This window comes from Chaetodon auriga, chromosome 8 (genome assembly GCF_051107435.1).
Source record: "Chaetodon auriga isolate fChaAug3 chromosome 8, fChaAug3.hap1, whole genome shotgun sequence".
NCBI lineage: Eukaryota > Metazoa > Chordata > Actinopteri > Chaetodontiformes > Chaetodontidae > Chaetodon > Chaetodon auriga.
In genome coordinates, this window is record NC_135081.1 from 7097230 (window position 1) to 7112751 (window position 15522).

At 42.5% G+C, this 15522-nt stretch overlaps 1 protein-coding gene across 2 annotated transcripts in view; it reads right to left on the bottom strand.

Annotated features, from left to right (window-relative positions):
• LOC143324223 (proprotein convertase subtilisin/kexin type 4-like) overlaps positions 1–15522 on the bottom strand; it is a 165259-nt gene that overhangs the window by 72201 nt on the left and 77536 nt on the right. For both annotated transcript variants that reach the window (XM_076736541.1, XM_076736542.1), the window contains exon 7: positions 764–801. In XM_076736541.1, coding sequence (XP_076592656.1) covers positions 764–801 — 38 coding nt within the window. The remainder of the gene's footprint in view (positions 1–763; positions 802–15522) is intronic.

Genomic DNA, 15522 nt, shown 5'->3' on the forward strand with positions numbered 1-15522 from the left:
AAAACAAATGGAGCACAGCGCAACATCATGCAACCCTCCACACAAAACATCAGAGCGACATGACAGGAAATGAAGGAATCCCATGAAAAACTCTTGATAGTGCCACTTGAATTAGTCTGTCAACATATTTCTTCTGACTGACGGCAATCACTGTCACTGGAGATGCCTGAGACTCTGTGTGTGTGTGTGTGTCTCTGCCTGGTTTGTGCGTGCCTCATAAAAGTGAACATGTTTGAATGACTTGTTTGCCTGTGTATATAGGCATAACGGGAGGAGGATGTCTTGGCAGCAAATGGTACAAGAGCAATTATGTATCTCTCTCTCTCCAGCCAGGTTTATCCATGCCAGACAATCTGCTCTGACAAAGTACAAGTTAGCCTGTGTGCTTCAAACTGCCTATAGGATTATATATGACAACGCAGGAACAAACAACGCTGCCACTCCACATATGCTTCATGGCTAGACCACAACAGGACAAAACTACTTTATCACTACATGAACATCTTACTGTGTCAGGGTTTAAGTAATAGAGAAATTGGGAAGTTAAAGAGAAAACTCGACACAGATTTCAGTCTAATAAAACCCCAATTATGTTGGTGTAACCACACAGCACTGATGGAAAATTATAGCCTCATAAAAAGGCAACTTAACGAGAAATGACGTTGCAGACCGTCCCTGAGATTTCCTGTATGTGAGACAGCAACAATGAGAACATCTTACAGCGCAGCTTTAAATGGCAAAATCACATTTTGAGTTTACTTACAAAGTTTTTCTTCAGGTCTTTGTTTGCATGATCTACTCCTGAATACAGGGAGAAATAAAAAAGAAAATCATGAATTATTCACAAATCAAGTGATGATCTGTATAGGTGGTGCTGGGAAGAAACAGGATGCTCGAAACAAAGATGTTTTAAAAAAAAGCAAATTCGTCATTTTTGATGATTTGGTGCAGTAAAACGCTGCGATCAGACCATGCCTAGTTGCACTCACTGTTTCATTATTTTCCGTGGAGCCATGTAGGAGCTGTTTCAAGTCATTTGAACTTAGTGTGCTAGACAGGTTATTAAAACTTTGAATTTTGAGTACCCTACTAATTGGTGTAATTAATTTGCCAAAATGTAACAGCGAAGTCAAATTTTTATAGCATGCTGTGTCAAGACCCAGGCTTTGCTATTTGAGGTATTCCACATGACTGATGGATGAGTGAATGAACAAATGGGCACAGAAAAATCTCTCGTCCCCCAAATTTCAGTCTATTCATTCGGCCATTTTTTCCATTTCTTATTCTTTCCTTCACTCTTCACCTTTTCCTGCATCTTTTTTTCCCATCCTCTCTTTCCACATCAGTCGCCTTTCTTTCACTTGCCCCCTCCCTGTCCTCCCCCTCTCCTCACCCCAACCACCACCACCACCACCACCTCCTCCTCCTCCATCTCTGCTGCATCAGGGCTCCTGTGGTCCCAGCGAGAGACAAACGAATGAGGGCCCCAGGAGGGCCGCGCCTGCTCTGCCACACATCACTCACTCTCTCTCTCTCTCGTTTTCAATCACACACACACACACACACACACACACACACACACACACACGGGACCTGCCAGCCTTTGTCCCATGCAGGCAGTGCCTCCGGGTTGTCATGGTAACTTGCAGTCGGTTTTGCCGTTGAGGCCTGATTGTGTTGAGCTCAGGCAGGAAGGAGCCCTGGGTGAGTGAAGCCTCATTGGAGCCTGCCATGCTGTGCCATGCTGTGCCAGGTCAACCTGCTACGTCCTCTACATAACCACTGATGCTTTATTCTCTCCTCATCCACCGCTTTGGATTTTCATGCCTCAGACACACTTCTTCCGTTGCTGGCTGGCTCGTTTCCTTTTGAAGTTTACATGCATTTTGTTTTAAATCATATTTTTCTCTCTCTCTTTTTTTTTTTTACTTTCTCAAATTGGAATGCCAAATTCCTCATGGACTGCTGGCGTAGACGGTGTATGAAGGGTGTAGACAGTCATGTGCTATCTCCATGACATACAGCGTCTCCTCAGCTGCTTCTTTTCACCTGCCACTGATGAGCCTCACCTCGAAGATGCTAACAGCCGACCCATAAACACAGCCAACACATCCCAGGTGTTTTTATTCTCCTAAAACCACTAATGCACACATTTTGCATTTCTATTTGTGAACACTTGTGACTGATAAGAACTGATAAGATGCATTTCTACTTCATCTCATAGTCAGTTATTAGCACCTTCTGTCGGCTGGTATTTCCTGGGATACATACAGCCACAATTTTATGAGTGTAAATGTTGCATTTTCTCATCTGTTTTCAAGCACATCTCGCATCTTCATCGGCAAGCAAAGTGAACAGAAAAAGAGGACAAAACAAACAGAAAAGTCGACTCCACTGAGATGCAGTTCATAGTTAAGGCGATTTTGTTAAACTGCATTTTGCATTAGACTGCTTCTTGTGTTCATAGCAAGTAAGAAAAGGGCAGAAAATGTAGTATCAGTTGATACTGAGTGTTTCCAACAATCACAAAGTTGTGAGGTTTTTATAGATTTTCAGTTTCTTATTCTCAAGGGAACAAGAGAAAGAGCTCTCTGGACAAATTTCCTCCTTGCCTGAGCCAAGTTGGATTTCCACACTGAACACGAGGCCAAGCGAGGATGCTGAGTAGGTTTCGCATACTCTGATTCAAAGTTTGAAGTGTGCTGAGTGATACTGCACTGTGGACCGACGTGACGTCTTCATATGGAATTCAAGTGACTCATTAAGGAGTTATGAAATGTCAAATATCTCTTCCAAATCCCCCCTCATGCTGATCTGTTTTCCTCTCTAATCCCCCAACTTCATCACCAGTGAAATCAGGAGACTCTCCCACATCCTCTGCTCCAGCTCAGATCAATCAATCAACCACTTTGGCTCCAATATTTGTCTTTTTGCATCAAAATCTCGAAGCTTTAATTCTCTATCATTGTTGTTATTGTTTTATGTATTTATGCATTCACCATGCAAGTCACCAAAACACCCCCACACACACAAAATTTAAGGAAAAAAAAGCAATACTCTCAAAAAGCAAACTGTCTTCGAGGTTCTTGGTGACTTAACATGCTCAAGCATAAACCAGGTGCTGCTGACATTATGGCTGGGCAAAATAATACATGCGCCTCATAAATTATCAATCATCTTAAAAAGTGAACTTACACACACGATGCAGAAAAAAAGGGTCAACATCATGTTAAAGGGCCGGCTCATTCCAATTACAAAAAACATGCTTTTTCTGACCTGAATGTTTCCCAGCACGTATCACAATGAACAGCAAAGTAAGAAAGTCTAATCATCTCACCAATTAGGGAGAACTTGTCAAGCTTTTAAAGGCAAGAGTTGAAGCCAGAATATGAGACATTTTCCAGTCTAGGTGTGCGTCACCTCAGCACATTAGCGCTACAAACAGTGACTCCAGGCTGTTATGTGAAAAGAAGTGCTTGTCTGCAGGAGGCAAAGAAGCCTGCTTTATTAAGAGCTCATCTTTGTTTCAACTCAATTATAACAAAGACACCTTAGTGTGCATTCACTCGTGTTCTTGTGCTTCTGTGTGCGTGTGTCAGACCCTAACGCGATGACAATCACGCAGTCGTGTCAGCGTTTACATGGTGACACCATCACTTTTCCATTTGTGATGGAGAAATCTTTAGAAATTAACATCAAGCTGCTCAGGAGGGAACAAAGTAACAAATGAGCAAAGGATGGATGGAGGAGGAAAGAATGGAAGGAGTAACAGAGGGAGACGAGGGACAACTGGAACCATAAAATCTGTAAAGAAACCGCTCTGTAGACTGACAGTGTATCACTCTTATACTGTAAGTACAAGTATGTGACACCAGTAACAATGAATGGATGTGCTGTGTTGGTAATCACTGTGATAATTGACAAGGCAAGTAAGGCAGTTTATTCACGTAACACATCATACTCAGTGACACCTGCCTCACAAATAAAATAGGATTAAAAAGCAAACAATTTAAAACATTAAGATAAGATGATCAGTGAGTAGTTCTGGAAATTGAAAAAACAAATCATGGACAAAATTGAAATTACAGGCAGCAGAGAAAAGGTTGGTTGTACATAGTCAGATTAAAGTTGGAAGTATGTGTAACACAGTGACAAAAGGCAGCTTCCCTGTGTCTTGCCTTGACCTGAGAAACAAAGGAAGGACCAGAATCAAAAGAGCTTTGTGTTCTAGTGGGTTCAAACAGAGAAAACATGTCAGAGGCATAATTTGGTCTGAGTCCAGTGAGTGAGTTGCACACCAGTAACAGGATTTTAAAATGGACTTTCTGACTTACTGATAACCAAATGCAGAAACTTTAGAATGGGTCTAATTTTTTTTTTTTTTTTTATTTTTGTTATAACTCTGGCAGCTTGGCAAGTTGTAGTTGCATATGAGTTTACTTCAGTAGACCTGAAAAAAGTGTGTTACAATAGTCTAACCTGCTTGAGATGAATGAATATGTAAGCTTTCATGATAGTGTTCAGACATGAGCGCCCTAACTCTAGCAATATTATTAGATGATATAAGGCTGGTGCTAAAATTGGTTTAAAATGACTGCCAGAATGTGGACCTTGTCTTTTTTGGAAATACATTTTTACAAGTAGAGATAAGATGTGATTTTCTGTCTTTCATTATGGGAGCAAACACAATCACCTCAGATTTGTCTTTATTTAGCAAGAGATTGTTTTGACACATTCAGTTATCATGTTGATAAATGAAGTATGTCAATGGCACCATAATCTTCCCATCAAAGAGAAATGTACATTTAAGTCTGGCAATTAATCTTACTGCTTTGAAAAATCTGGTTTCACAGCAGCACGTATAGACTGACCAGTATTGACCCTTGTGGCCCTCCACTTACTTCTGAAGTAAGATGGCTAATAGAGATTTTAAAAAAATCTGTCTCCAAGTAAGACCTGCACCAGAAATAGAAATTTTGCCTCAATAAGTGTTCATTTGAAGGTAATTTAGGACCTAAACAAAAGCTGTTTCAGTGCAATGATGGGGGCGAAATGGGATTTGTCAACTCAAGTTATTTAAAGGTACAATGTATAAGAACTGGCCAACTGCCAAAGGTCACTCCAAACAAATCAGGGGCAGAATATCACCAGAGTAACTGCTAACTGCTGCAAACTACACTTTTTGCTGTAGCTATCGCGAGCAAGTAAGCTTAGTTAGCTGTGCAGCTAGTGGCCCAATCAGCTGACTGAGGCTGTTCCAAGAGACTGAATCTAAAATTTCTCGTGATGGCTGCAGCATGCTGAGAGTGTGTGTGTGTGAATGGGGGGAGCATAGAATTATCACCTCTGGGGCCCTTTGGAAAGACAGCGCTGTATCACTCCTGATGGGCAGGCTGGCTCCTGGCATGGCAGCCTCTGCCATTAGTGTGTAAATGGGTAAATGCTGACATGTTGTAAAGCTATTTGAGTGGTGGGTAAACTAGAATAGCAGTCCAATTACTATTTGATGTGGGCTTGAAGTTGTTATATGACTTCACTGCCGACCTATGGAAGATTTCAATGGCTTGCCATGTACATGCAAGTACCTGATTGTGCACAGTTCTCTGCAGTGCACACACGAGTATTTGGATCAGGGTTGACACACGCACAGCATGAGCATGTGTATGCTCAAAACTTGTGTGTCACAAGGGTCAATTTGAGCATCAAAACACTGTACCTTCAAGTATTTACAAGGATGATCTGAGTGGACAAATGCATTCAGTCAGATGTATTCACCCAGGTAGCACCATACTGCCATAAATACAGCCATGAACACACTCCAACACAGTCCAAGGTCTTGTGAGTGTGAAAGTAGAAAGCTACGTTCCACAGTTAGATGAAACACTGTAGGTGGTGGAGCCAATGCAAAACCCTCCATGAATACAAATGCTTTGAACCTGGCTGACCCAGTCTAGATTGTGATTGTGCTGGTGTGTGCATGTGCGTGTGTGTGTGTGTGTGCGTTTGCTGCTCTGCATGTGCGTCAGCATTCAGTGGCAGCAGCTGCACTCTATCTCCTTGCTCCGGCAGCATTCACGCCAGTCCTCAGGGTCAAACACACACAAATCAGACACAGAGATGTGTCGGAGGCCATTTTGAGCCAACGGTGAGTCGTGCCTGAGCCGACACTGAGAAAATGAGCCAACATCACTTCAGAGGAGGCCCCCCTACACAAGGGGCCCCCGGCTGGCTCTCGTCGCTTAGCTCTCCTCTGCAGGAGTTACTGTACAAAAAAAAAGTCAACATGCTGCCTCTGCTACTGACAGGTGGAGTAGAAGAAGGGCTGAGACACATGAGGGAGGAGGTAAGCCATAAAAAACTGATACCAGTATTTCTGTAATGAAGCTGATAATTTGCATTTTGCAAATGTGAAAAAGGAAAAGAAAGGTGTGTATGTACGTGTGTGAGAGCTGCAGAGAGATGGGTGTGTATCACCACCCGCCGAGGGTGAGACTTCCTGGCCCTACACCTCCATCTCATTAATCAGTTCGGTATTTAAGAAGGGCTGGAGTGGACACTTGCCTGTAATTAGCTGGCCCTGTCAAGGAGGTGTGTGTCTCTGTGCGTGTGTGTGTGTGTGTGTGTGTGTGAGTGTGTGGGTTTAAAAAGTGAATGGCAAAGCGAATGATCTTGGGGAGAAGACAGAGTCTGATGAGTGATACAGAATGAAAGGATTGAGTTGGGAGGATGTAGAGGGAGCGTGGGTGATGGAAAGCTTGGCACAGGGAGGAAAGAAGAAGAGGACAGAAGTGAGAAGACAGAGAAGACAAGGTGGAGGAAGACGAGAGAGGGAGAAAAGGACTGTTTAGAGTGGTGGGAGAGGTGAGAAAAAAAGAACAGAGAAATGAGACTGAAGGGAAATGACAGTAAAGACAAGATGCAGGAGAGACAGGGACAGAGCAGAGGGGACGTGGGGATGGAGAAGAGGTTGACTTCTAAAGTGGGACATTAGTATTCAAGCAGCACGCATTCACCGCCCCCTCACCACACCCCGCTGCCCTGTCTGCCCAGCGGCCAGCTCTCCTCCTGCGGTGGACCCAGACACGAAGCTTGTGGTGGCAGAGGAAGTGTGTGTGTGTGTGTGTGTGTGTGTGTGTGTGTGTGTGTGTGTGTGTGTGTGTGTGTGTATGTGTGTGATGGGACTTAAGTTCATTGCAGGTCTGCGATGCTTCCTTCAATGGAGCTCTCCACTTTAAAGAAATGTCTTTATTTTTCCACAGTGTGTGGGTTTCAGCGCGCTTTCAGACGTTACATCACCGTTATTACTTCTGAAATTCATAATCAAGATTTTACCTGCAAGTTAAACACTTTCTGTCAGTCACTGGGCATCACTTGAAATTTCTTGTTACTCGACACAAGTGCAAGTCTGTAGAGCGCCACACACCCACATACACAGATAGTGATGGAAGAGGGTAGACATACAGCAGAGCCATCGCAAGAGAGTGAACCAGGACCGGATCTGCAGACTGAATCAGTACAGACTAAAGCTCAGAGTACTCTTAAGAGGACCCTGTCAGATTCACCAAAGTAAGAGAAGTGAAAACAAAGTCTTTCAATTCTAACTTTATGTATTGACTATTTCCTTTCTATGATGTGCTTTCTGTAACAAATGTGTTAACTTCTGTTGTGTAAGTGCCACAGATAAATGCCCTGCCTTCCTCTTAAAACTATAAATTTCTCTCTTGCTTCTGCTTGGAACCGTTCATTCACTGCTCTGCTGAATATATTAAAAACTTTAAGTACGATAAACAATATCGAATGTCAGTCCCAGAACTTAATGACACCACTCCAGGACTATTCAGCCTGCCTAATAAGTTGTTTATTTTTCTAAAACTCAAGTGCCCTTGGGTAAAAAAGGAGGCTATTTGCTCCCTGTATTTAACATATCTACTGATAATCCCATTCGTCTCCATCAGCATCACATGACATATATCACAGTTACAGACGCCAGTGTATGTTTCTCCATCTATTCACCTCCTCACAGCTCCCTGCTGCACTGTCTGTGTGCACGACTTCCTTTTCTTCCTACTAAACTACCTCCCAACTCCTCTTCTGGTCTCCTCCACTGCTTTGCTCTCATTTGACTAATTATATTCACGGAGAACGGTGTTGACAAATTCATTTTGAAATCCATTAGTCCCGTGGCGTTGTTTAAACAATGTGCGCGTTAATGTCCATTGCTTTAATACCCCTGATTCACATTCTAATAGCTGTCTGATAAATCAGGTTATCTGCGACACCTTCTATGCGCCGTGAAGAGCGGAAATTAGAGAATTATTAACTATCCGTGGTGTTCTGTCGTGTCCGGGTGTGTGTGTGTTAGGAGGAAGAGGAGAGGCGATGACAGAGCAGAGGAGGGAGGGAGGGGGAGAGAGAGAGAGGGAGAGAGAGAGGGGAGACAAAGAGCAGAGAATTTAGAGGGATGGGTGAGGTTAAAAAGAGACCAGGGGAGTAAGAAAGAGATAATAAGGACCATGAAGAACAGCAGGACCAAGTGACAGTGAATCTAGATGAGACCAAGACAAACATTAAAGCGGAGGGGCTGAGGGCAGAATAGAGAAGAACATACTGTACAGAGGGAAAACAAGGAGAGGATCAATGTAAGAACAGTGTACATTAACATTCTACTTAATATCTATCTATGTGTATATATAGATAGATAGATGCTGCACAAATTGGACATAAAATATGAATTTATAGGTGAGTTTTCATGAGCTGGGTTGAAGCAAATTTAAGGGATTTACAAACATCCACAGGCAAAGATAGAAAGGCTTCCAATACTGGTGTTATACGTGTTCCATGTTACTCTTCTTCGGTGCCAGCTAATGTTGTACATGTCAGTCTTTCCTTCTGAGGCATAAACACAGAGATTGGCTAAAGAATATTCTGTTGCACACTCACAGACACACAGCCATGAGGATAGCTCATGCATGCTGGCAGCAGCCGGTGTGATATGTTTAGGTTTTACAGTAGTAGTGGATGAACCATTTAAAGAGAAATTTAGAACATCCAAAGACTCTGTTTATTGGGATAATATTTATGAAGCAAATGTGTTGTCTTTGCTATTAATCACATTATTTCTCAAACAAAATCCAGTTGATTATTATCATGTCAGTGTCTGTATTTATTAGATACTTGGCAGGGCAAATGAAATGATGCATTTGAGGTGATGTGCAGGGATTAAAAGAAATATTTTCATGCCTGAAATGTTTTTGTTTGAAATCATCAAGCATTTGTATTCATTTATACAGTATAAAGAATATATATCGGTCTATCCTCTACTGTATCTGCTCATCCCTAATCTGACTCACGTCCCTTAAGCGGCCTTGTTCAAACCCAGGTGTAATGGTTACTGAGAGGCTATCCTAAAAATATTTTCTATTAAGAATGTGCATGAAATTATGGCAGTTTTCTTGCAGAATTCTTTGCAAGCACACATTCAGATTGCACTAAAAGAAAAGGCTGCGATCGTGGGGGAGTGTTGTCTCAGGTTCAGGTGAGAGAACAGCAGTGGCATATGACAACAGTGCACGAGTCCTGCACATCACCGCACACATCATCGCTCCAGCTCACGTGTCGTCCCTCCAAACTCGTGTCTCCTCCTGACTGACTGGAACGAACCTCCTGAACTATCTCAAAATTCCCACTCCCTCCTCCATCTAGTTTGGCAGTTCCACCTCCACCTCCTCCCTTCCCCTCTCTCTTGCCCTCATCTCCAACCAGATCCTAGCTGCTTCTGCCACTCTTCGTCCTCTTCCTCCTGCCCCACCTCCCACCTCCTTCCTCCTCCTCTCAACACCCGCTGAACAGAAAGAGAGAGTCTGTTAGTGTCAGTAACCCTGCCTGTGGTGCCTGGTGGACTGTGTGGATTAGACACACAGGCCTGATTAGCTGCTTGTTTACCTACCAGCACCACCACTATCGCCACCACAGGGCTTCAAGGGCAACACCAGTGGATCATCTCCCCACACACAAAAAAGTGCTAATAGACACACTGTTTTGAGCACTTCTGGTGTGCATGTGTGTGTGTATATGGTGTGTGTGCCATCACACCCCCGTTGAGTCGCCCACCATGGCACAGGGCTCTTAATTAAGAGGAGTGTGTGTGTGTGGGTGTGTAGGTGTGTGTGTGTGTGTGTGTTTGTGTGCTTGTGTGTTCTGGGGGCGGAGCAGCTGGCAGGAGGCACTGGGGCCAGAGAACATCTGCAGGAGGCCGCAACGCAACACGCCTGCACACACACACACACACACTCACAGGCATATGAACACACATAACTACACACAGAAATATGCACTTGCAAGCAGACACGCGGACCCGTTGAACATTGCCATCTCCACTGCCGCCATACCAGTGGGACTGTCACCATAGCAACCCAGGACTGGTCATGTCACCCTGGTTTAGTGAGATGGGTGACAGCAAGAGAGAGTGAGAGATAGGCAGGCGATAAAAAGAGCAAAAGACAAAGACAGAGAGCGAGGGGCATTAAATACACTCCACAATGCTCGCTTCAGTCTTGTTTTGAAACAAAAGGGTAAAGATAAAAAGAGAGAGAGAGAGAGAGAGAGAGAGAGGGAGAGACAGACAGACAGAGAGACAGACAGAGAGACAGACAGAGAGAGAGAGAGAATCCAAAAGCGTCTCATCCACCGAGCTGCTCTGGATGTGAGGAGGTCAGCAGCTTAGAGGACTTCAGACGCACCACAGGGCCCTCAGAAGTCAGTCTCCTTTTTCAATAAGTCAAGAGGAGCTGTATAGTTGTGTAACGCACATGCACACGCGCACGCACACACACACACGCACACAATGTCATCATGTTGATAGAAAGTGGAAAGGTAGAGAAGAGGAGAGGAATTTTGTCCTTGCTATGGGGCAAAGGCTACAGCTGAGGGTAAAGGATTAAAGGATCATATCAGCCTTAGTGAGGTTTCTTTATCTCCTGCTGTTATCTGTGTCAGCCCATAGGAGGAATTTACATCAATTGTTTTGCTTTTGACCCCTCAAGACATGAAACTATTCTAATATCAATAAATCACTGCATCTTGAAATTATAGATATTTGTGCAATTACTTATAAAGAAGGCCATCACGGAGTGTGTTTACATCCTCCTGTTTTTATGAGCGTAAAAAAGTAGAAATATCACGAAAAAAGTTTTTGCAGGTGAGGTGTAAAAGTTTTATCAAAAAATGTGACAAATTGCAGTGGAAACTGATTTAGATCACGACTCAAACGTCACTCAAACGTCCCCTGAAGAAACTAAAAATAGCAGACGAGAACATCAGATCTGTGTGGAGCGATGAGGAGACTGTAACCTTCATCAAATTCACACATGAAACAAACACAAATTCCACATTTCCATAATGATTTCGAGATTGTTTTCCATTATTTGAGGTTTGACTGATGGTCTTTTAATTACATAATCTCTTCTTCTGCAGCGGTTTAATGGAACTTGACTGAAAATTATCTTGATGAACCAACTCCTAATACTCACATAACAGTAGTGGATGGAAGCACGCATGAATTTGCATTTTCTGTTGGAGATTTTTTGAAAATTTGAGCAACATTTGGGTGGAAACCTGACTAATTTAGACTCAGCATCGACACAACATCTTACACTGTGTGCCACGGGGTTGAGTTAACTTGGAAACCAGCCAGATTACTTTACGGCACAAAGAGAGATTGCTTTGTGGCACAATACAGGAAGAAGACTATTGATTTTCTAATTCCAGCTTCCGACTTTAGAGTTTCTGACAGTGGTAAATGGTGAAAAGAGAAAAATAACATGGCTAAAAAATTCTTCCACAGCATCTATCCTCAACTCATCTGTAACAAGAAGGAATGAGTTCAGTCACAAGTCTCAAGACACTGACCGTTTACAGCAGACTCTTATTATAGTTATTTGGCTCTGCTCTTTGAGGAGGAGGAGTACAAATCTCCCGCATCATAGGAACAGTTTGATATTTTGGGATTTTTTTCCTTTGCATTTTTGCCAAACATTAGACGAGAAGATCATCACTGCTCTCCTGCCCGTCCGTTAAGTGTGAAACTGGAGCGAGGAGACTGTTAGCTTAACTAAAGACTCGCAAACAAGCACAAACAGCTGGCTGAAGCTAATCAGTTGATGCAAGCACAACTTTGGTCCTTTGGAACTAATGCAAAGCTCCTTTTGTGTAGCGGTGCATAAAATGTGACTTAAATGGACGTTTGACATATCTATTTCTGATGGTTATAGCTGAGTGTTTGATACCGTGCAGCGCTTCAGATTTATATGACTTTACCTTTTGCTACATCTTGAGAAATACTGCAAATAGCACTGGTGCATCACACTGAAAGAGGCCTAGCTGGTGCCTGAACTTTCCTCCCTGTGGAAAAATAAACGTTAACATGAGCAACTGTTATGTGTTTCCCTGAAAGATGAAGCCAGATACAGGCTACCAATCATCTAGTCCAGGGCCTCATTTGTTTACAGTAATTGCACCAGGGTATCACTATTAATGGTATAATGATGTTTAAAGATGAGACACGGAGCACCTTTAAATCATCTTCTGTTTGTGTTTTGCAGGGACGTTCCATCACTGCATTACTTACATTAACAGAAGGATGGGCTTCTTAGCTGCCAAAGGCTGATTTGTCAGAGAAAAAAGCCACTAAATAAGAAAACTTAAGTCATATTTGAGTCTTTTGGTTTAAATCTCCCAAAAAGCCGAAGGTTGGTATCGAAAAAGGCAGCAGCTGATGTAAAGGATCTCTGGCTACTGGAGGAAAAAGGTCAGTAGCACCAGCATGATCCCTCGAGTCTCTAACTGTCTGTACATGAATTGGGAAATGGTCCGTAACCACAAAGACAAGGACACACACAAACACATATCGTTAACAACAACATCTCACACAAGCTACTGTAGCTTGTGGGTTCACGTCAGCCTCAGCATGTGTAAGTGCATGCATGTGTGTCTGCACCATGTGGATAGATGTGTACCTGTGTGATCATGTGTGTGTGTGTGTGTGTGTGTGCGTGAGAGAGAGAGATGTGGTGTGACATGAGATTTACGCATATTCATTAATCAATATTTGTGCTCCTTGGGCTGCTCTATACACTATCGATTTGCAGCCAGAGCCTAGAGCATACGCGCTTGACCCTTGACCCCAATAAAACAATAATATGCCTCCATAAAAAACAATGTGTCCCCAGTTTGCACTGACTGGGTGAGCAGCTATTGAACTGGAGCAGAAATCTGCATCAGTCCAACGCAGTATGACAGAGAGCGAGTGTTTAAGGCTTCTGAGCTCGTTTCATTTCCAAGGACCCTCATTTCAAAAAAAAGAAATAAGAGATTATTACAGATTTTGGAGTGTGACTGATTATTTTTTGGGAAAACAGGATTTTAGAAGTGGCAGGAATTATCGCAGGTGTCCAGAAGTAAAAGTGTCTGATATTCAGAGCACCTCCAAGGATGAACATCTAACTTTTTTCAACACTCATTGGGTCAACACTGGATAAATTTAGCACTTACGGCCCAGTGCTATATGCTCTTATTGCAATGACAGTGGCAGTGTTTTGAATTTGCCGCGGCTCTAATTCAAAGTATCAAGGTTTATGTATCATTTTGGTAGTCAAACTGAGGGCAGAAGAACACACTGTAAACACAACACTGCCATATTATCATGTTATAAAGTGATACAGTGAGTAAATAGATCAAAGATCTCAACACCTAAATTCGCAGCTGGAGCTAATCGCCACTGTTCTAAACAATGCTTGCAATTCCACCAGGTGTCCTAGAAGTGGCTCTCCGCTGTGCTCCACAGAGAATACACACCTAGTCTATTTTTGATGGACGCAGCATCAAGCTGCACAGAGCAGGCAGGAAGTCAGACGCAGGAACAGGACAGAGAATCCAGAACATAACTTTGACACGCAATTCTTGTATGAAAGGTGCCATATGAATAAAGTTCATTATTATTATTCTTAGATCAAGAAACTTGTAAAAAAGAAAAAAAAAAAAAAAAAAGGCAGATAGAAGAAGGTAGCCTGTGTCAGATTTAGGCTACCACTGTTACTTCAATGTGTTTATTCAACATTTAAGCATAGGGCTGGACTTAGTATGGACAGATACTCAGAGTTCAAGGACTCAGAGCCAAAAAAAAAAATGGATGGGACATCCCTGTTTTAAGTATCTCTCAGCTGTCATCTAAATCAAAGTGAGTGGAAATGGATATCAAAATATCTTAATGTTTTCTCACTCTTCTATATCTGTATTCCTTCCAAGTCTGTAAAATTTGAAGAAACAGTCTTAGCTGTTCACTCTGCCGAGAGAAACTGCAAAAGTGACACATTACGAGAAATACGACGAGGCACCGGTTTGAATTTGTGGAGATTCGCTGGAGAAGAAAATCTGTTTTGCTGCCATAACTAAACCAGCACAGTTAGACTGAGGAAATAAACATGTTATGATTAATTTACAGACTCTTACATAGAAGATCATAATAAGGACATAATCTGTGTGTGTATACGTAGTGTGTGTGCATGCATGTGTGTGTGTGCGTGAGTGAGACAGTAATGAAAGCCTGCTCTGGTTCCAGCCAAATTCAGCATTAATGATGGACTGAGATCAGCTCTAACTGTGGGATCAAATACTCCATCTGCTAAATAATGCAGCGTACAGGGCCAATGACAGTCCCATACGGACCAGAGAGAGAGAGATGTTGGAAGCCCAATGTATAGCAGGTACTGTAAGTGTGTCAGCAACCACTGTTAAATACTCCAGGGCTGGAGGAAGGATCGCTGCCAAATATATACTCTGTGTGTGTGTGTGTGTGTGTGTGTGTGTGTATGGGCACATTTGAGGTTGTGTACATGCAATAGTGCATGTGCAGATGACTGTGCGTGTGTGTTTGTGTTTGTGACTATGTCGGCAATGTGTGTCACTCATCAATAATGTACGGCCCTTGGTTCTCCCCTCTTCAAAGCTAGCGACGCTCCAGTGTTCCACATAATTAACTCTCTAACGCACGCACAAGCGTGGGTGTGCGCGCACGCACACACACACATACACACACACACACACACACACACAGATAAATACAGTTGAGGAAACAGCACACAAATATACAGATAAAAATGAGCTCAAACTCTAAGGCATCCATAGAAAATTCAACAAAAACTTGCCTTAAAACTCCTTTTCATTATTTAATTGTAGTTAGAAATTTCTGATATGTGTGTAAAATTGCTGAATCACTGTTAAGTCACATGCTGAATAACTCAAAAGGAGCATTTCAACCAATCAAGGCTCAGACTTTCCATCCATGTTCTTTTAAAGTCCACTTGTGGGAGAATGCTTTTCGAGAAACAATGAAAATAATTAAGATTCTATTGAGTGGATATATAATAGAGCAGACAGTAAAACAAACTCTATAACGCATTCACTGCTTTATTCCTCTTTCTGGGATTTTCTAATCATTTTCAGATCTAAATAATTCATTTACATCCA